Genomic DNA, 23105 nt, shown 5'->3' with positions numbered 1-23105 from the left:
TAATAAATAATAATAATTAAAATAAATATATGAAAAGCTCAGATGAAAATTCCCAGTGTGAGATAATCATGACAAAGGAATGTAACACTTTCCCTAATAGCACCTTTCTCCTCTTTCAGCTTCCATCTTGTATGAGTAATATTACTTACTACCATATCTCTCTTTCAACAGGAGGAACAGCCCCCACTTGTACAGACCAGGAAGACCTCACACCGTGTCCTGTGCTACCTGATTGTGGGCCTGATCGTCTTACTCCTGGGACTTGTGTTTGCATGCATGTATGTGTACAGACATATCCTAATTGACCAGGTACAGTGCAACAAGAAGTTTCAACTACAACTCCTTCACTATAAGTAGCTATAGCAGGAAAATTAACCTGCTTTTCCTTTTTTTAGCTCAATCAGAACCAGGGCTGGAATCTGATGCTAGGAGCTTTCATTTTCAACCATTTGAGCATTTGTTCTCTTAGTTTTGGTCTCTTCTTATCTTATTTTAGTCTGGTCATTGCAGCAATAGTCCTTGACTGGGGGCCATGCACCAGGGCTCCTTCTAGAAATCATGATATCTGGCCAGTAGGTGTCACAGTTGCACATTGAGTATGACTCCTTCAACCTCAAGCATCCTCGGCCTCAACTGACCCAGGAAGTCACTTACTCGGCTAAGTGGGGCCTGCCGACCGTAGCTGAATATTCAGTGGTGTCACTTAGCTGGATAAGCCTTATCCACTTAAGTACGTTCTGAATATCGGGCTCTATTACTATGTACATTTGCTGTTTTAAAGCTACTGAGCTACCTGGAGTCTTCAAAGTATTAACTTGGCAGTTTAACTTTATTGCTTCCTTTATTAGAGGGGTAGTAGCCAGCTCTAGTCCTCGAGAACCACAAATAAACCTGGTTTTCAGGATAGCCATGAATATGCATGAGATAGATTTGCAAGTATTGCCTCCATTGTATGCAAATATATCTTTTGCATATTCACTGTGACTGTCCTGAAAACCTAACTTTCTCGTGGCTCTTGAGAACCAGAGTTGGCCACCCCCTGCTTTATTGCTTTACTCCTAGCATTTTGGTTTATATATTTTGGGAAAAGCATCTACACTCTTTTTCCCGAAAGTCTGAATTCTCCAGCTGTGTGTGCTATGTTCACGTTTCAGAGGGGGTCGCTCTGGAACTTGCATGGGGATCTGAGGAGGTTTAGAGCAGCCATGCCTCGGTTTGTGGGAGTAGAAAATCAGGAGATGTCTTCAGATTCTGTAAATAAGAGTTAGCTGTATATATCATGTGTTAGGTTATTTGAAGCTAGGATATGAGAGCATGCTAATGTATATTAAACAAAAGAAGTGATCAGTTTACCAGTTGTCACTGTGAGATGTCCGAGGATTGTCTATTCAGGATCCTGTTCTGTGTCCCGGTATACAGTTACTTATAAACAGAAGAAAAGAGCCATGGCAAAATTTAGGGTCATAGTTTGTTCATAGCTTTCACGACTTTTTGTACAGAATTGGTCTGTCATTTTCATTTGATAACCTCTTGAGAGAACACACTTCATGCAGATTTTTCTCTAAATTATGCTTATTCTCATTGTGGGACGAATGCACCTTCTTTCTGTGATGGCTCCACGTTATCCTCATAACTGCCAGCAGCACATTATCAGGTGCAGGACGTGGTTATGAACATAAGAAATGCCATCAAGCCCAGCATCCTGTCTCAGACAGCGGCCAGTCTGAGTCACAATTACCCGGCTGATCCCAAAAAATAGATCTATTTCTTGTTACTTCCAGGGATAGCAATGGCTTTCCCAAATCTGTCTGGCTGCTGTTTATGGACTTTTCCTCCAGAAACTTGTCCTAACCTCTTTTAAACCCAGATATGCTAGTCACCTTTCTCACGTCCTCTGGCAAGAGATTCCAAAGTTTGATTGTGCACTGAATGAAAGAGTACTTTCTATTTATTTATTTATCCTATTTATTTTTTGATTTATATTCTGCTTTTTTGCATTTTAAAGCGGATTACATTTAGGTATTTCCCTATCCCCAGCAGGCTTACAATCTAAGGGCCAGATTCATTAAGGCTTTTCTCCCATTTTGTGTCTATGGGAAAAGCCCTTAAAGGTGAATTTTAAAAGCCCGGCGTGTTCCAAAACCGAGAGATACGCGCACAAGTTGGGCCAGCGCGCGCCGAGCGGATGTTAAAAGCCACCCGGATACTCGTGTACTTGCTGCTGCACGCGCAAATGAAAAGTTCAAAAAAGAGGAGGGGCGTGGTCTGGGGCAATGGGGTTCCTGGAATTTAACTTGAAATTAGCGTGTAAATACACGCACAGGTGCGCGCTGGGGTCCCCTGCTGGGTAACTTTACTTCTGCTATGGAAGATATGTAAGTTGTGAAACAAAAACATTTTCAGCAGATCAGCAGGGTTTTAAAGGTTGGGGGGCTAACAGGACAGAAGGGAGGCAGTAAACCAGAGCAAACTGGGAACGAACTGGGAAAACTGGTAATGGCATCTGTGCATGTGTCTTTTAAAATCCTCCCCCACGCGGTAGAAGCGGCATTTGCTTGCACTGGCACGCATCCACTTAAAATTATGCGCACATGTGCGTGCGGTCAGGATGTTTTATAAAATATCCACGTCCGTGCACATGTGCGTTCGCATGCTGCTTTAAAAGTTAGTGACTCAGGTACTAAGTTTGTACCTAAGTCAAATGGAATCACTATTCTTACATTTCTACTTTTGGCTATGAAGCAGAATAGAGAAGCAGCTTGCTGTATGTTTTTGTTTTAAATCTGTTGACTGTTCATTTCCTGGAATGTCTCCTTGTTTTAGTAATATTTGAAAGGGTAAAGAACCATCCTTTATTTACCTGATCCACCTCACCCATGATTTTATACATTTCTATCATGTCCCCTCTCTGCTGTCTCTCTTCCAAGCTGAAGAGCTCTAACCTGTGTAGCTTAATATTCATAGGTGAGCAGTTCCCTTCATCACTTTTGTCATCCTTCTCTGTCCCTAGTCTGGTTCTGCTATGTCTCTTTTGAGATGGTGGTGACCAGAACTGCACACAATATGCAAGGTGCAGTCACATCATGGCTCGATATAGAGGCAATACAATATTTTCCACTTTAGTTTCCATTCCTTTTCGGATCACTCCTAAAATTCTGTTTGCCTTTTTGACCAGGCTGCACATGGAGCAGAGGATTTCACCATACTGTCCACAAGGAACTTTTCCGGGGTGGTGACTCCTAATACAGATCCCAGCTTCGGGTACCTGTAGTTGGGATTATTTTTCCCTATATGCATTACTTTTCACTTTTCCGCAGTAAATTTAACTGTCATTCAGATGTCCAGTCCTAGTCCCACAAGGTCCTTCTGCAGTTCCTTGCACTCTGCTGCTGTTTTAATAATTTTGAATAATATTTTATCATCTGTAAATCTGATCACCTTGCTCTTTGTTCCCTTTTCCAGATCACTTATGAATATGTTAACAGCACAGGCCCCAATATAGATCCCTGTGATTCTCCACTAACCTTTGTACATTTGGAAAACTGGCCTTTTAGTTCTGCTGTCTGTATTCTGTCTTTTATCCACTTGTCAATCCGCAATAGGACACTGCCTCCTATCCCATTAATTTTTTAATTTCCTAAGGAGTCTCTCGTGGGACTTTGCAAATGCTTTCAGGAGTCAGTCAGTGGCCCTTGATTATTTTCAAGTTTTCACTTTTCCCTGTTTTGCATGGTATCCTGGATAATTTAAAAGCACAATAACTGTAGCCATAATTGTAGTTTTACTTTTGACTGTCTTGGTTACAGTATAGTACATTATTTGTATGACAGGAATTTTATACTAAGTTGCATGGAGGGCAATGAACTACAGCATACACTTCAGAAAAGTGATCGCCCACTAAATATCCGATACTCACATCCAAATAACATCCCAGTAAAAGGAAGATCACAATGTCTGACAAATATGGATACATATCATTATCATTTATTATTTGGAGGGAAAAAAAGGATCATTCAATCACAGAATCAACAGTCTAAAAGAAACTCAGGAGAGCTAAACACACATATTGTGGAAAGCAGTTGATTCTGATTGAATAACTCTTTTTTTTCCTTCAAATAATGTTCATGATGTCTATGCTTATTTTTTCACAGTGATCTGTTAGCAGAGGTTATAGAACTCATACAGATCATTTTTCCTTAGACATTTATAAAATATATTCAGAACAGAAGCCAAAATATATACTTGATGTTCAATTGCTTTGTCATCAGTTACATAACCAACCTACTTCACTGTCTTGTACTTAGATTATTATAAAAATAATAATGGTGTTTCCCTTTCGTGTTACTGTTTCAGTATCCGCAGCTACATCGGAAAAATACATTTGAATGCAGTCTCCTTTATGAAGACACCATCTACTCACCGTTCAGGGACCAACTAGAGCTAGAAGAGAATGTGAAAATCTACATTGACGAGAACTATGAGTACATCAATGTCCCAGTGCCACAGTTTGGCAGAAGCGACCCTGCAGATATAATCCATGATTTCCAGAGGGTAAGAGAGAAGGACGCAGTGGTTTCTTGGCTGTATGCCATTTATGGATCTAGCACATTTGGATAAAAAGCCAGCATAATGGATAAATGTATTCATTCAAACTATGGGCAACATAATTGCATTTCTGCTGTGAGATTCTTTTTTCAGAGATATCCTTAAAATACATATTGTATTAATAAAACAGCAGCCATTGCATTTGTATCTTTCCTTTTGAAACAGAAGGCTCAACCTACCTGAATGTCCAATTTAAAGACTTCAGGTTGGAGAAATTGAGGAAAAGGAGAAAAACTGGATAAGAAAGTGGAAAAGAATATGATGAGAAGAATGTCTATCCAGTTTAATCATGTACTTTCATGAGCAACTGGAAGGGCTGATTGTGACGGAACTGCAGCAATATTGATTTCATATTTGCCTTATGCTATCCATGACTTGATTATTATGTCACCACATTTTATGAGTGCCAGAAATTTGAGACCTTTACCGTGGACCTGCTTGAGTGAGTTGTGTTTTTTCTCCTCAGACACAGAATGGAGAAAAACTTTAGTCAAATCATGCCCTTTTTATATTGAGCACTACTAAGATATAATGTCGGTCACTCATATATGCTCAGTTATCTGATATCACAGCATTTGAACTCACCTGGATCTCTCTCTTTAACTGCAGGGCCTGACAGCCTACCATGACATAGCCTTAGATAAATGTTATGTCATTGAACTGAACACCACTATTGTGATGCCACCTCGCAGTCTGTTGGAGCTGCTGGTCAATGTTAAGGTGTGTTTGGGAATTAATTGTTCAGAATGGAATGCAGCTCATGGAATTTCAATTTGTTCATTTAGTTTAGTGCCATTATAGAATATTTGATTTTGTTCCATTATCAAGAAAGACATAAATTGTACATGCTATTATTTAAAATCTTTTGTATATTTTTCCTAAAAGTACAAATATTTGGATAAGATCGATTGATTCAATAGATTTTGTTTCCTTTTTAAATCATCTGTAAATGCTTTATTTCCTAGCGTGTAGCCAGATGGACTCAGGACCAATGGGTTATGCTCCCCTGCCAGCAGACTGAGATGGAGCAAAGCTCCATCTCAGTCTGCTGGCAATGGTCAATACTGCTGGCTATGGTCAATACTGCTGGCAATGGTCAATACTGCTGGCTATGGTCACTACAGGGGTACATATACCCCTGCAGTGACCATAGCCCGCCAGTATTCTCCGTCTCCAGCAGATGGTGGACGTACCTTTCCCTATGGGGATTGCCATACTTTTTTGGAAGGAGAAATTCTACATCCTAAATTGAGCCTCGCTCTCCTGCAGTGATACCTAAAGGTCCCTCCACCAGTTAAGATTTCCTGAGGTGATTTCCGTGATCCCTAAGAGGTGTGCCTTGGTCCAGTAGCCAGTTCCCAGTATGGACTTTGCTGCTTATGCAGCTGAAAGGCAGCAAGTGCAGGAAGCTGAGTGTGGTGGTGATGGACAAAGCCCTCTCCCCCCACAGCCGGAGTCCATCTCTGTACTCAGCTGGTAAGCGCTGAGCCCAGGTAAGTTTAAAAAACAAACAAACCAGAAGTCATCTTTACCTTTTGATTTAGAGACAATTTAGATGGGTTTTCTGTAGGACTTCCTCTGATCTCCATACTCAGCGTGCTGTACCGACGTCGTTCCCATTGGGGTAAGGGGAATTGGGCATTCAGGCGGGTTGAGTGGCCCCCGGTGGGCTAGCCCCTACTTTAAGCTTTGTCGGCACACCATGTAATAGTCCATGGTGGTGCCAATTTTTGTGCGTTTCTGTGACTGCCGTATTACCCTCTATAGGACATCGATCCACGCAGTGCAATGGCTCTGCGCACGTTCTGTGTGCATAATGTCAGGCATGTCCTTAACGTGCACAATTTTTAAAAGCGTGGGATACGCTTCAGCTGTGCACACAGACTGTGTGTGCCTCTTTACCTAGGCGCTTGAAATTTGTGCTCATAAATTTTTAAATGCAAGCCGATTGAATGCCCAGCGCACCGGTAAGCAATCAGCCTTTCTCTTTGCGCTGCTTGCCTGACCCGGATTCCAACTTGTGTCAGCGCTGTGAAGATGCTCAAGGAGATTTGTCCTCCTCAGACTTTGCTAAGTCTGGCTCCTCCCATTCAGATAATGGGCTGGCCATAGCCTTAACTGGAGGTATGCCAAATTTGGGTATTCCCTTGACTGGCTCATCCATGGGAGATGATAATTCAGTTGGGCCCACACAGTGCCTCCTGGACTAGGCATGGATCCCGCTGCCTTTTCTTAAGTGGAGTTTTTCCAGGGTTAACAAGCCTTCGTGCAAGTGCAGTCTTCTGCCTCACCCGCCCCTGTCTGGACGGATCCTGAACTGGTGATCCCTCCATCTTCCACCCTATCGGCAGATGCCGAGTCATGCCTTGCCTTGCCGCAGGTATTCCTGGTAGAGACCCGGATGGCACGGATGAAGAGACGGACCCAAACTCCTTGGAAGATGGGGAAATCCCCCCTGGGTTGGAACCATATCGGACCATATTGTGGTTCTTTCATAGAGATGAATTGCCAACCCTGATTTCCCAGACCTTGAAGACGCTGGGAGTTCCTGGGGTGGATTCTATGACGGAACCACAGAAGAATCCCATTCTGATTTTGCTGCCGAAAGCCTCTTGCTTCTTTCCAGTGATGGATGCCATTCAGGAGTTGATTGATCTGGAATGGGATGCCCCAGAGGCAAGTTTTAAACGGGCCAAGCATTGGAGGGTTTATACCGTCTAGACCCAATGGTGAGAAAGCATTTGCATTTCCCTAAAGTGGATGCGCTGGTCTGCACTGTCTCTAAGCAAACAACTATTCCCATGGAGGGAGCGGCCTTAAAGGATGCACATGATTGAGTCTATTCTGAAACAAGCCTTTGATTCAGTAGCTATGACCTTACAGATTGTTTTTTGTTGTGCACCGATGGCTCGTTCTGGTCTGCTTCTCTCTCTCAAGAGGCGGAAGATTTTGGGGTGAATTCCAGAACAGTTATGGAACCCGCTGCCGCCTTTTTAGCAGATGCAGTGATTTAGACCGTACTTTTTAGCAGATAAGGTGATTTAGTCCGTACTTCGGCCAGAGGAGTGACCTCGGTGGGGGCGGCCAGACGACAGCTATAGTTGCGGAATTGATCAGCCGACGCGCCTCCAAAACTAATCTTACAAAAATATCCTTTAAAGGATCACTCTTATTCAGAAATTAGTTAGAAACGTTGGCCAGTAAAGGGGGCAAGTACCCAGTTCCCTGGCTACCGGAGGATAAGAGGAAGCAGTTACAGTGCTCATCTATGAGGGGCCGTCCCAGGGGTTCCCAGCATTTTTGCCCCTACAGAAACTCGACATTTCAGAGGTCTCTGCCATTTGTGAGACTTCAGTCCTTTCATCCCCAACAGCCCAAGAGAGGGACAGGTTCGGGTTCCGACTTGACCTGAACTCCCCAATGAAGTTTTACCGACCCACCTTCAGGACAAGGAATTACGGGGGTGGGGGTTCGCCTATCTCTCTTTTACCAATGGTGGGTTGAAATCACATCGGACAAATGGGTCCTGGAAGTTATATGGGAAGGATATGTGCTGGAATTTCACAGCACTCCTCGGGACATGTTCATGATGTCTCCTTGCCACTCCTAACACAAGAAGCAGGCAATGGAGTCTACACTTCTAAGGCTCCTCCAGATGAAAGTTGTGATCCCCATATCTATGCCCCAGGAATAAATATGGGGATTAAAATTCCATTTATTTTGTTATACCCAAGAAGGGAAGGTTCTTTTCAACCCATCCTGGACCTCAAGAGTGTCAACCGTCACCTGCGGGTGACTCATTTTCACATGGACATCTTACGATCCATGATAATGGCCATGCAATCAGGAGAGTTTCTGACCTCCCTGGAACTACCTACATATTCCAATCTGACAAGAACACCAGTGTTTCCTATGCTTTGCGGTACTAGGTCACCATTATTAGTTTCTGGCACTGCCATTTGGCCTAGCCACTGCCCCCAGAACATTTTCCAGGATCATGGTGGTTGTAGCAGCATCGTTGAGAAAAGATTGGATCCTGGTCCACCCATACTTGGACGATTGGCTACAGGCCAAGTCCTTGGAAGAGAGTCACCTAATGACCAACAGGGTAATCTCCATGTTGCAGGAACTTGGTTGGGTAGTAAACCTGTCCAAGAGCAGTCTCACGCCTTCCCAGTCCTTGGAGTATCTGGGAGTCCAATTCAACACGAGGTGGGGCAAGTTCTTTCTGCTGACCACATGGATCCAGAAGTTGATGTCCCAGGTGTGTCAGTTGATGAACACGAAACGCCCAACAGTGTGGTGCTATCTCCAAGTTCTTTGTTTGATGGCAGCAACCCTGGAAATAGTGCCATGGGTGAGGTCGCATATGCATCCAGTTCAGCGTTCTCTGCTGTCACGTTGGAACCCGAAGTCTTAAGACTATTCAGTTCGCCTCAATTTGCTGATGAAAATTTGTTCTCGTCTCCAGTGGTGGCTGCAGGAGGCACATCTAAACAGGGGTAAGTCTTGGGAGTTGAGGAGCTCACTGTCAGGAACTGGTGGCCCAGGGATGTTGGACGAATAAAGAGGCCCTCTGGGACATCAATTGCCTGGAAGCCCGGGCAGTCAGGTTGGCGTGCTTATAGTTCAGCCACAGACTCCAGGGGCAAGTGGTCCGCGTGAAAGTCGGTTAACGCGACAAGGGTGTCCTACATCAATCGCCAGGGAGGAACCAAGAGCCAGCAAGTGTCGTAGGAGATATGGAATGGGCGGAAGCACATGTACAGATGATCTCGGCCTCCCACATCGCAGGAAAAAACAATGTCAGAGCAGACTTTGTAAGCAGGGAGAGTCTGGATCCAGGAGAGAGGGTGTTGTCCGCCAAAACGTTTCAATTAATAGTGGATCTTTGGGGCCTCCTGTCACTCGACCTGCTGGCCGCATCTCACAATGTGAAGGTTCCTCGATTCTTCAGTTGCAGAAGAGATTCGGGGTCCCTGGGAATCCACACGCTCATCAAGATCTGACCGCAAGACGAGTTGCTATACACATTCCCTCTGTGGCCCTTACTGGGCAGGATCATTCACAGAATCGAACACCACAGAGGATTAATCCTTCTGATAGCTCCAGATTGGCTGTGGTATGCAGACTGGTGGAGAACTCCCTATGCCTCCCGCTGCACAGGGACCTGTTGCAGCATGGGCCAGTTCTTCACGAGGATCTGACTCGATTCTGTCATATGGTCTGGCTCTTGAGAAGGCTCGCCTGATGAAGTGGGAATATTTGGCAGTGGTAATTGTCACCTTGCTTCGTGGTCAGAAGTTCTCCATGTCTGTAGTGTAAGTGTGGGTCTGGAGTATATTTTTGAGGCCTGGTATGAGGAGCACGGTGTTTCTGTTCATGTGGTCAAAATCTCACTTATTCTGGAATTTTTGCAGGTTGGGTTGAATAAAGGCTTGGCCCTTAATTCCTTGAAGGTTCAGGTAGTGGCTCTCTCCTATTTCAGGGGTGAGGTGAATGGAGCCTCCCTGTCGGCCCATCCTGACATGGCCCGTTTTCTGAAGGGAGTGAAGCACCTTCGGCCTCCCTTGCGTTTGCTGGTCCCCTTGTGGAATCTTAATTTAATGCTGGATTTTTTGGTGGGTCCTACCTTTCGACCTCTGCACAGTCTTTCCTTGCATCTATTGACCTTGAAAATGGTGTTCCTGGTGCTATATGCTTGGTGTGTTGCATCTCCAAACTGCAGGCATTGTCAAGCCAGGAGCTGTTCCTCCGGATGACTTCAGGGGTGTTACAGCTTCATATTGTTCCATTCTTTTTGCCTAAGGTGGTCTCAGAGTTTCATTTGAATCAGTCCATTTTGTTACCATCCCTAGATAAGCTCAAGGACGCAGAGGAATATCACCTTCTGCATCATTTAGTTATCAAGAAACTTCTAGTGCAGTATCTAGAAGTTTCAGAACCGGTTCAAAAGACTGAGTACCTGTTTGTCCTTCATGGTGAAAAGAAGCAGGGTGAACTGGCTTTGTGGGCTAACATAGCTTGCTGGATTATAGAGGTGGTCACGGGCACCTATGTGGAGGTTTGGAAAGCCATTGCCTTCTCAGATTAGAGCTCATTCCACTAAGGCTCAGACTATGTCGTAGACGGAGGTTAGACTGTTGCCTCCTGTCGATATCTGCCAAGCGGCAACTTGGTCCTCCTTGCACACCTTCTCCAGGTTTTATCGCCTGGACGTATAGGCCCCAGAGGATGCAGCCTTTGCATGGGCGGTATTAACTGGACCATGGGCAGCTTCCCGCCCCAGTCAGGAGTAGCTTTTGTACATCCTGAGTCCATCTGGCTACATTCTATAAAATGGAGAAATTACTTACCTAATAATTTCATTTTCTTTAGTGTAGACAGAAGGACTCAGCTTCCCACCTTCTGCTAACCAATGATTGTGCCACGGGTCCTCCCATTGTGGGCTTCAAATCCAAAGGGATTACTGGTAAGTGTTCATCCAGCCCCTAGATTGGGGTAGCTGTGTTCTTACTGGAGGTCAGTGTTTATGGTTGGTTGAGTACAGTTATGGTTGACTGTTTTTAATCATATTTTTTAATCAAGTTTTTTACTAGTATGTTCACAGTGATTTTTGAAGAGAATACTGGCGGATTGAGGTCACTACAGGGGTATATGTACTCTGATGTCAGCTTTCTTCTGTCTCCATCTGCTGGCAGGGAGCATAACCCATTGGTCCTGAGTCCATCTGTCTACACTTAGGAAAACAAAATCATCAGGTAAGCAATTTCTCTATTAACTTGCCAGAAAAACCTGAAATCTTTAAGACTCTGCAACAGCAGATAATTTTATTTTCTCTTCTGTTCATGATATATAATCATCATTTGTCACAGAATGTGAGTGGCAATGCCATAGCTTGCAATTCAGATACTCCAAATGCCATATTTAAATCAAAATGAGTCAGAGAAGAGAACATAAGATTTATCATAGTGGGTCAGACCAAATGTCCATCAAGCCCAGTATCATTTTTCTAGCAATGGCCGATCCAGGTCACAAGTACCTGGCAGGATCCCAAAAGGCTAATAGATTACATGCTGCTTATCCAGGGATAAGCAATAGATTTCTCCACGTCCACCTTCATAATGGTTTACTAACAACTTTTACCCACCCTCCAGCAATGAATTCCAGCATTTAATTATGTATTGAGTATATAATGTTTTCTCCTATTTGTCTTAAATCTAACACCTAGTAACGTCATTTCAAGTCCCCTAGTCTTTGTACTTTTTGAAAGAGTAAAGAACCGATTTGCATTTACCTGTTCCACTCCACTCCACTCATTGTTTTATAGACCTCTATCGTATCTCCACTCAGCCGTCTCTTCTCCAAAGTGAAGAGCATTAACCTCTTTAGCCTTTCCATCTAGGAGAATTATTCCATCCCTTTTATCATTTTGATCCCTTTCTCTGTACCTTTTCTAATTCTGCTGTATCTTTTAGGAGATGTGGTAATCAGAATTGCACATGAAGGTGTAGGCACACTAGGGAGCGATACAGAAGCATTCTGATATTCTTTGTTTTATTCTCCATTCCTTTCCTAATAATTCCTAGCATTCTGTTTGCTTTCTTGGCCACCACCACTCACTGAGTGGAGGATTTCAAAATATTATAAACTATGACGCCTAGATCCTTTTCCTGGATGGTGACTGCCAATGTGGAACCTTGCATTGTCTAACTGTAATTTAGGTTGCTCTTCCCTCTGTGCACCACTTTGCCCTTGTCCACATTAAATGTCGTCTGCCATATGGATGCCCAGACTCCCAGTCTCACAAAGTCCTCTTGCAATTTCTCACAATCCTCTTGTGGTTTAACAACTTTGAATAATTTTGTATCATCAGCAAATACGTTATTCCCATCTCTAGGCCATTTCTAAATAGGCTAAAAAGCAGAGGTCCCAGAAGAGATACCTGGGGCACTCCACCTTTCCCCATTAAGAAGACTGACCCTTTTGCCCTACTCTCTCTTTTCTATCTTTTAACCAGTTCTCAGTTCACAATAGAACATTGCCTCCTATCTCCAGGGGCGATCCGGGAAACTACAGACCAGTTAGCCTGACTTCAGTGCCAGGAAAAATAGTGGAAAGTGTTCTAAAGATCAAAATCACAGAACATATAGAAAGACATGGAACAAAGTCAACATGGCTTTACCCAAGGCAAGTCTTGCCTCACAAATCTGCTTCACTTTTTTGAAGGAGTTAATAAACATGTGGATAAAGGTGAACTGGTAGATGTAGTGTACTTGGATTTTCAGAAGGCGTTTGTCAAAGTTCCTCATGAGAGGCTTCTAGGAAAAGTAAAAAGTCATGGAATAGGTGGCGATGTTCTTTCATGGATTACAAACTGGCTAAAAGACAGGAAACAGAGAGTAGGATTAGATGGACAATTTTCTCATTGGAAGGGAGTGGGCAGTGGAGTGCCTCAGGGATCTGTATTAGGACCCTTACTTTTCAATATATTTATAAATGATCTGGAAAGAAATACGATGAGTGAGATAATCAAATTTGCAGACGATACAAAATTGTTCAGAGTAGTTAAATCACAAGCAGATTGTGATAAATTGCAGGAAGACCTTGTGAGATTGGAAAATTGGGCATCCAAATGGCAGATGAAATTTAATGTGGATAAGTGCAAGGTGATGCATATAGGGAAAAATAACCCATGCAATAATTACACAATGTTGGGTTCCATATTAGGTGCTACAACCCAAGAAAGAGATCTAGGTGTCATAGTGGATAACACATTGAAATCGTCGGTACAGTGTGCTGCGGCAGTCAAAAAAGCAAACAGAATGTTGGGAATTATTAGAAAGGGAATGGTGAATAAAATGGAAAATGTCATAATGCATCTGTATCGCTCCATGGTGAGACCGCACCTTGAATACTGTGTACAATTTTGGTTGCCGAATCTCAAAAAAGATATTATTTCGATGGAGAAGGTACAGAGAAGGGCTACCAAAATGATAAGGGAAATGGAACAGCTCCCCTATGAGGGAAGACTAAAGAGGTTAGGACTTTTCAGCTTGGAGAAGAGACGGCTTAGGGTGGATATGATATAGAGGTGTTTAAAATCATGAGAGGTCTAGAATGGGTAGATGTGAATCGGTTATTTACACTTTCGGATAATAGAAAGACTAGGGGACACTCCATGAAGTTAGCATGTGGCACATTTAAAGCTAATCGGAGAAAGTTCTTTTACACTCAACACACAATTAAACTCTGGAATTTGTTGCCAGAGGATGTGGTTAGTGCAGTTAGTATAGCTGTGTTTAAAAAAGGATTGGATAAGTTCTTGGAGGAGAAGTCCATTACCTGCTATTAATTGAGTTGACTTAGAAAATAGCCACTGCTATTACTAGCAATGGTAACATGGAATAGACTTAATTTTTGGGTACTTGCCAGGTGCTTGTGGCCTGGTTTGGCCTCTGTTGGAGACCGGATGCTGGGCTTGATGGACCCTTGGTCTGACCCAGTATGACATGTTCTTATGTTCTTATCTCATGACTTTTTAATTTCCTCAAGACAATACCTTTTTCAAATGCTTTCTGAAAATCCAGGTACACTGTATCAACTGGCTCTCCTTTATCCACATGTTTATTCATGCCTTCAAAAAAAGTAGCAGATTGTAGCCAAGACTTACTTTGAGCCATCCTGCAGTATTTGATTATTTTTTTCAAGAACCAGATGCAAGGAAAGTTTTGATCAAAGCTTGTAATTGCAAGTGTGGAATACATGGAATGGTGCAGAAACATGGAATTAAGGGTAGAAGTATTTGCCTCCTGTTTCTGATTTTGTTGTGGCTCCTCCCCAGACCCGTTGGACTTAACTCAACTTCAGTGGGAAATTCTGATTTGGTAAAAGTGGTGGAAGTAAGATTTTTAACTTCCGAATCAAAGTTATGGCTTCAGATTTTGAATCCGTCTGTTCTCACTCTTTTTCTTTCTGACAACTTATTTGCAGAAAGGAACCTACCTGCCTCAGACTTACATAATCCAGGAGGAGATGATTGTTACAGAGCAAGTGAATGACATGGAGCAGCTGGGCTTCTTCATCTACCATTTGTGCAATGGCAGAGAGACCTACAGGCTGAAACGCAGGACCACAAAGAGACGTAAGAGCTACAGTTACTGCCAGATTAGATTCTTGTACCTTTTTTATTCAATTTTATGCTTAAGTATGGGCAAAAATACTATTCTGCTGCAGAGAGGGTAGGATCTGGGAGAAGGGATAACCTGCATCCAGATTGCTTACCCTGGTGAAACTAAATCCTTTAGGGGTAATGGGACATTTTCTCCAAAAATAACCCTCAGCACTAATCTAAATCTGTAGAGGTGACCAAAATAGATGCAGCTTCTTACCTTCCTTCCTTCCCCAGATCTTGAGCCATGGGGTTAGCTGGTAGCTGACATTTTTGTAAAGGATATCTGCCATTTATCTCATATGCCAGGAGTCACCCAACAGTTGAGAAAAAGGGCCGTGTTGAACATTTTCATTCTCTGGGGGTGGGACGTGGTGGGGGGTCCCATTAGGCAGTTTGCTTGAGAAGAGGAGCTCCTCTTGGTGATTTGAAATGTTGGGGGGAGGCGGGGGATAGGGTTCCTAGGGGCGTGACTGACAGACTGACAGTAATAATGTTTCTATTTTGGCAACCATGTCACAGCCATAGAAAACTTGCCCCTGCCGCCCTTCCTTTCCCAGAATTTGGGCTTGCGACAGTGGGAGCATGCTCTGCTGCCTGCTTTGCCCAGGCTACTGGCACCACAAGCAGGCTCCAAAAAGAAAAAGGTGGCATTGCTTCTCTTTGCTACTGATCTCATGATTCACAAGATCAGCAGGGAGGAAGTGCCAGTCTGCGAGGTTCTGAATGTGCTCATGGGGGTAGCAGCAGGGGTATGTGCTCCTGCCACTCCTGCCTCTGCCATGCATCATTACGTGGGTGCTTAGAGTGCAGGCCTTGTTAATCAGTACTCCTTAGTTCATATCTTGATGGGTTTAGAGTCATGAAGTCTTCAACAGAGTGTCCAAATTGACTGTGATGTTGTGTTTCATTTTGCCCCTTGATCACTTCTGGAAAGGCAGCCGAAAGTTGAACATTATGGACATTTTGGTCTCTCTTCAACCTAACATATTCTATATGATGCACTTCTATTTGTAGTTATTTTGAATTTACAGCATCATAATAGAATAGTCTTTTTTCTTGAAGATAAAAATGTTTTCCCCGTCTTTCAAAATGAGCGTTCTTGCAGAATAGGGGGATTGAGGTAAGTTTTTTGTTGAATCATCTCTGTTACTCAGGGGCTCCTCTTGTCAGTACATGTTTGAAGCATCACCTTTGTAGCCCGCCACGTGATGCTGAGCCATCATTGCCCCAGGAAAATGTTTTTTTTTTTCCTTTTCTTCTCAATTCCTTTCACTGCACCTGGATATTGCATCTGTAACAACTTTTCCTGCCTCTTCCCTCTAGGTATGAACAGACGTCAGACTGAAAACTGCAACCGTATTCGTCACTTTGAAAACACCTTTGTGGTGGAAACGGTGATCTGTGGAAAGCCTTGAAAGGTGCTGCTCTGAAGTGGTTTTTCTTCACTTCCTTGCACACATGGCCTTCCCTTCAATAGTTGAAAATTTGCTCATTTCTTCTACCCACATTGCTTGTGCCACAGCCGTAATGTTTCCGATCCTTGAAGATCACACTTTGGACTTTCTGTTGTCTCTTTATTGTACATACTATATTGTACTACCTACTTTGAGACTGGTTGCAGGGCTTAAATTTATAGTGATGCAGAAAGCTCTGTGGAGCCTCTTTGTATTAGCAATGTGTTCAGCAATCAGGGTTATGGGTCTTCCTGTGCTGGGAGTGGCTGGGCTGGAAAGAACTTATCACAGGAAGGGTATCCATGTATTTAGAAGTCAAAATCATGTTTTAATGCTCAGGGGAAACGGTGTTTCAATATTAAAATGTTTCCTTATTATATAATGAAAAACAAATCTGGCACATTGAAATCCAGTGATTTTGCCCTGTGTGAACTCAAGTGGGCTGATGAGCAGCATAGTGCAATAATCACACAATATAGCTGTGAAGCTGGAGTCATTGCTTTCATTCACCATGTCACAGAAGAAATCACTTAATCTCCTTGTGTTCAAAGTAATGACAAAAAGGACCGTTTAACCATGTGAAGCATCTTTTACAGCACATTACAAATAACAGCTATCATTATTGGTGTTATGACCCGGTGACTGGAATGTCATTTTCCTGAAATCATCAGTGATTCCTTTTCATATCAACATGTAGCAGTATCTTCTTGAAAACATTTCTTGATGACATCTGTAGTAATTTGATGATGCCACTGTATGTGAGAGCACATTCATTCTATAAACGTCTTCTCTGAGAATTCATAAATGAATGACTTTACAAGTGAACTTAGAAAATACAGTCTAATCCAGGGACAGACAGGGTAGATGTAGACTAGAAGTCATTTTTACCTTCACACTTGTCAATAGAGGCCTTCTATGGTATTGCAGAGTAAGCATATTTTCTATTTTTTTTGTTTTTTTTAGCTTGTCCGTTTTCTTCTACTCCCTTGGGCTTTCAGCTGAGTTGGAACCAGGGTTGGGAATCTGGCACCTTCATTTGCAGTTACCTGGGGATTTTCACCCTATTTTATACCCTCTTATGACTTATTTGAGTCTGGCTATTGCAGTGACAATCCGTAGTTGGGGTCCATACATCAGGCTCCCTTGGAACCTGGCAATCATGAGCCCCAAATGCAACCACTAGGTGTCACCATTGCACAAGGACTCTGACACCCTCCCCTGCATTGGCTGTTCTGCAGCAACTTCAGCCACCCTCTGAGTGGAAGACCTAAGCCTGGAATTGTGCCTAGATTCCTCTGTATGGCACTGTGCAACAGTTTTATATTCTCGCAGTACATCGTAGGTTTATGTAGGATTAACTGATGTTGCTGATGTGTTCAAATTGGCAAACAGAGTAAAAGGTGGAACATTTTTTTTTAAACTAATTTTACAGGAATAGGAGAATTTTATGTGGTCTGTAAAGTCCTTGCCTAGTGAAGAATTTCTCACTTAGCCTCCATTCTGTGAAATTCCAAGCTGTTTAAATGGCCAAATAAATGAAACATAGAAAAGTGACAGCAGAAAGACCATAAGGCCTATCTAGTCTGCCAATCTGCCCAACTAATTTAGTTTTACAATTCCCATCACTTCCTTAGATATCCCGTCTATCCCATGCGTTCTTGATTCAGATACTGTTTTTGTCTCCACAGTGAGGCTATTTCATGCATCCACTAACCTCTCTGTAAAGAATTATTTCCTAAGGCTACTCCTGAGGACTCCCTTTCACCCTCATCCTATGACCTCACATTCTATTGCCTCCTTTCTGTTGAATGAGACTCTCCTTCTGTGCATGAAAACCTTGGAGATAGTTAAATGTCTCCATCATATCTCCCCCATCTTGCCTTTCCTCTAGGGTATACATGTTTAGATCTTTAAGTCTATTCATAGGCTTTAGAATGAAGACTACTAATTATTTTAATAGCTACCCTCTGGGCTGACTCCAACCAGTTTATATCCTTTTGAAGGTGGGGTCTCCAGAATTGTGCACAATATTCCAAATGAGGGCTCAAAAGGGGACCTATACATGGGCAATATCATCTCCCCTTTTCTGCTGACCATTCCTCTCCCTATGCAGCCAGGTATCTTTCTGGCTTTTGCCGTTGCATTATCTACCTTTGTGGCTACCTTAAGATCACTAGATACGATCACCCCCAGATCCTTCTTCTTTTGTTCTTAAAAGAATTCACCTTCAATATTGTACCTCTCCCTTGGGTTTTTGCAGCTTAAATACATGACTCTACATTTTATACTATTAAATCTTAGCTGCCAGATCCTAGACCATTCCTCAAGCTTTGTAGATCCTACCTCATGTTTTCCACCCTTTCCTGGCTGGCCACCCTGTTGTAGATTTTGGTATTGGCAATGTTGCTCATGAAAATGTTGAAAAGAACTGGTCTAAAGACCAATCCCTGTCACACACCGCTAGTAACGCCTCCCTCCTCAGAGTGAATGCCATTTACCTCTAACCTTTGTCACCTCCCACTCAGCCAGTCATTCTAGGTTCCATACCAAGGATGTTCAATTTATTTCTAAGTTGCCTATGTGGAACCCTGTCACAGGCCTTGCTGAAATCCAAGTACGCTATATCTAGTATCTCCCTTGATCCAACTCTCTGGTCATCTAATCAAAGAAATCGATCAGCTTTGTCTGACAAGATCTACCTCTGGTAAAAAAAAAAAAAAAAAAAAAAGCCACCTCTGATCTTGCAATCCATTGGATTCAAGAAATTGCACTTTTTTTTCTGATTTAGCAGTGATTCCATTAATTTGCTTACCATAGAGGTCAGACTAACTGGTCTGTAATTCCCAGCCTCCTCTTTACCTCCAATTTTATTAATAGGAACTACAGCCACCTTAATAAATGATCTTATTTTACACACAAGATATTTTGCTGAGAGGGATAATAGATTTTCTGCAGAACATAATTTTGTACACACCTTTTTGAATTTTGCAGTATAGAAATCTCTTTTGGAAAAATAATTATGGGATTGGACTCCAGAAAAGAAAATTAATAATGTAACCATGGCAACATAACTTGTAACAACCCCAATCCAATAGTATAAACAAATAAAGGAAAAACTGTACTTCATAAGCAAAAAAACATCCTCTATTGAAACATTTTTCTTATTTAAATTTAATCAAGAACATACTGAGACTAAATATGACCATCATACTAAGCACTACCAGCAGATAAGCCTTCGTTTTGCTTTATGTTTAATAATAGGTCAAATCAAAATATTGTCCATATCAACCATTTTTTAAATTGTTTTCTTTGCAATTAAAATAGCATTTATCTGGGTGGTAGTAATCTTCTTATCTGATGATTAGAAACCGAGATGGGTCATTTAATGTATTGTAATGTGTCTTTTTATCTTTGTTCAAACATTTTACAAAACTGTCTTTCAGAATTTTAAGATACGCAATCTTTACAATTAAAAGAACTAAATGTCAATGCTAAAAAAAATTGTTCATTCAGATATATCATATATCTATCTATATATCTATCTATCTATCTACATATATATATATATATATATATATATATATATATACGGTATATATAGTCAAAAGAACTGGCACTATACCAAATAAAGAGTATCACCAAAGTCTTACTAAACAGGGAAAGGGTGAACCCTTGACATGTAATAATTAAATATTATACTAAACACTAAATTATAGCCTTTAGAAATCTTTATCATGATTTCATGTATATATTAGATAAATTCCAGTTTAAAACATAAAACCAGAGTATCGGTACAAATAATAACACATTTTTCATTCATGCTATCCATGCATACTACTACACAACCATTCACATAAAACATCGTCTAGACTCCAAAGCCAGCCCACAAATCTTCAAAAATGTGTTTGCAATAGAAAATATTTTAAGAAGAATATTGAAGCATCACCTACAAAGTGGAGCTGCTCAGGGGACCATATTGGTTTAAATGCCCCATAAATAAGCCCATAATCAACCCGCTAGTTTAGCCCATAGTCAACCCGACAAAGGCCTTTGTTTCACCTAGTTAAAGGCTTTATCAGGGAAATATTGCATTCCTCACACAAAACTAAACACCTAAAGTGGGAAAAATGCTTTGTTGTTTTTACAAGCAAAAATGCAGTGCAAAACATCAGTTCAATGTATTACATATAGCCAATGGGCATGGCTGTAGAATGCCAAGAATAAACCTACAGTTTCTTCAAGCTGGATTGCTAAATGTTAAGTTCTCTTTTGACAAGATTATGTATGTTCGTTTTTTAAATATATTTGATGTGCAAATGTGATATTGCAGCAGTTGCATATCTGGTCAGATAATCATAAAGTAGTTTCAGCAGCCAGCCCCATTCTGGTTCTTATCCATCAGCATCCAAGGCCATATTTTAATTAGCTTGAAGGTGGCCATAGATGTTGTTTCTGATTGGCTGTTGAGACTAGTTATGTATATAGACAACATGGTTTACTCTAGCTACATCATACAGCTTGGATGGGGCCTCTTGAAAAATATTAATCCTTCTGTTGTTCACTTTAAATCCTATTAATGTTTTAAAACACCAAAAACCATATACGTTAGGAATCAACTCATTTGAACCAAAATAATTGACATTGAATAGACAATACATTGAAAGCATGAATTAACAGCAGAGGGCAGGTTTTGGGAATTTATATAGCCAGCAGTTGGCACACCATTAAATGCTGGATATTGTATAAATCAGGACTGACCATTATATATTTTATATAGTTTTGACTTCGCTAAATTTTGGAAAGGCTTTTAAGACACACTTTTTCTCGCTAGAGTTCAACAACTAATTCTATCTTCATTCCTCTGGCCTGCTGATTAATCTTAACTTTTTTTAAGCTTTTGTATGTATGTATAATTAGCTTTGTTTTTATTATGACTGGATTTTTATAAGGTTTTACTGTAAATCGTTTTCATTACTTACACAAGAAAGGTGATAAATCAAGTTTAATAAACTAAACTAAGAGCAGAAGAGCTTTGGTTAAAACCTTGCAAGCAAAATCTGTTTCAAAAAATTCTGCCAAGAGAGAAAGAGACAAAATGTGAAGTCACCTTAAAGGTAGAAACAAAAGCAACTATTTTATATATTTGATACCTTAGGAAATGGAGAAAAATCACCCTGTGGTGCTTGCAGGATGAGGCAATGATGGAGTTAAAACACAGATCGGCTGCTGTTATTCCTCCAGCACCAAGGGCAACTTAAATTAAACTTGCTTTTCCTGTTTCATGTGCTAATGACTACTATTATATTGTGTATCCAATTCTCTTGAGGTGCAAATGGGAAGAGGAAAGATTTTTTTTTTAGAACTGTTAACATTTTTTCTTATAGTGTTTCAATGCCTTTGTGATAAGAAAACGAAAATAACCTTGATGCACAGAATTTTAATTTGGGAATTCAGGAATGCAATTGACTGTGTGTCAGACAGTTACTGTTGCAGTACAAGAGGAGGGCAACCCTGACCAGAGTTTGTAGGGTCAGTTTATCCATGCCCTTACTATAACAAGAGCAGCTCGTACAGTGAAGTGTTGTGCAGTAAACGCTCGCTCAGGGACTGATTCCTATAGACACGGCCTGCATGTAGCGCCCGCCTGGAAGGGATCACAGCCCAGAATAAACCTGAATGAACCATGCGACACCCCCCCCGATGCTCAAGCTATAGCCCAACTCTGTTGTCCCTTCTAGGCCATATGTGCTTTTCTAAGGACAGTTTTGTTTCACTCCATGGTGTATATCAAGCCTAAGATAAATTATGTAGCAGCCAAGTGGCTCTCACATTTGGTTACGGTAAATTCCATTAACAAAACCAAATCTTTCACATTTTACCAGGTTTACATGCAGTGATGGATGATGGCTGAATTTGTAAGGTATACTGGTACGAAAGACCACACAGGATGTGGATGGAATCAGAGCCAGCTGTTAAGTTTAAGCCCTGCATTACATTTTACAACTGTCAACTAACTGGCTCTGAAGCAGAAATATCTATTTTCCTACTTAATTCTGCATGATTTTACTGTTTACTTAAATAAGCTAGTTCCCTGCTAATTTTAAACTTCAAAGCTGGGGCCTTAGTTCTGTGGATGAACTAATGTTATCACTGTTTTCTGGAATCAAAGTACCAATGTAGAAATGACACGTAAATGCTTTGTATGTTTTTTTTGTTGTTAGAGAAGTATATCTTGAAGTGTCATGGAACAATAAAATTGTTTATTTCAGATTCTGGATGCTCTCTTTACTGATTGGCAAATAGATTGATTTAAGAGTCAGTGTGCATAATTACTTAGGTCAGAGCTTTCCAAACTGTGGGGACCCAAAACCTACACCTGGGGCCAGAAGTTCCTCGGATATTCGGATCCCAGAAGCAGCAGCATTCCTAGTGTGAGCCAGTACAGAAAGGTCCTGCAGGTACCCTGCCCTTGCATGAGAGTGATTACAGGAAGCCTTGCGTAAGGAGGGATCAGGGATGCTGCACTGCCTCACAAGCCCCATGATGACCTTCATTACTAGGGGACATCCCATGAAGTTAGCAAGTAGCACATTTAAGACTAATCGGAGAAAATTCTTTTTCACTCAATGCACAATAAAGCTCTGGAATTTGTTGCCAGAGGATGTGGTTAGTGCAGTTAGTGTAGCTGGGTTCAAAAAAGGTTTGGATAAGTTCTTGGAGGAGAAGTCCATGAATCAATCAATTCCCTAAGTAATCAAGTTTACTTAGGGGCGGATTTTCAGAGCCCTGCTCGCCTAAATCCACCCAAAACCAGGCGGATTTAGGCGAGCAGGGCCCTGCGCGCCGGTGAGCCTATTTTACATAGGCCTACC

General features: G+C 41.7%; 1 protein-coding gene across 2 annotated transcripts in view; it reads left to right on the top strand.

Moving 5' to 3' along the window:
* Nucleotides 1-22501, top strand: part of ITM2C (integral membrane protein 2C) — a 119055-nt gene extending 96554 nt beyond the window's left edge. For both annotated transcript variants that reach the window (XM_029615615.1, XM_029615614.1), the window contains exons 2-6: nt 172-309; nt 4354-4551; nt 5215-5325; nt 14599-14749; nt 16103-22501. In XM_029615615.1, coding sequence (XP_029471475.1) covers nt 172-309; nt 4354-4551; nt 5215-5325; nt 14599-14749; nt 16103-16194 — 690 coding nt within the window. In that variant the 3' untranslated portion in view covers nt 16195-22501. The remainder of the gene's footprint in view (nt 1-171; nt 310-4353; nt 4552-5214; nt 5326-14598; nt 14750-16102) is intronic.
* Nucleotides 22502-23105: the final 604 nt, after the last annotated feature.

This window comes from Rhinatrema bivittatum, chromosome 9 (assembly GCF_901001135.1).
Source record: "Rhinatrema bivittatum chromosome 9, aRhiBiv1.1, whole genome shotgun sequence".
Classification (NCBI taxonomy): Eukaryota; Metazoa; Chordata; class Amphibia; order Gymnophiona; family Rhinatrematidae; genus Rhinatrema; species Rhinatrema bivittatum.
The sequence above is the reverse complement of the archived record's forward strand: the minus strand, read 5'-3'. Positions and strand labels throughout refer to the sequence as shown.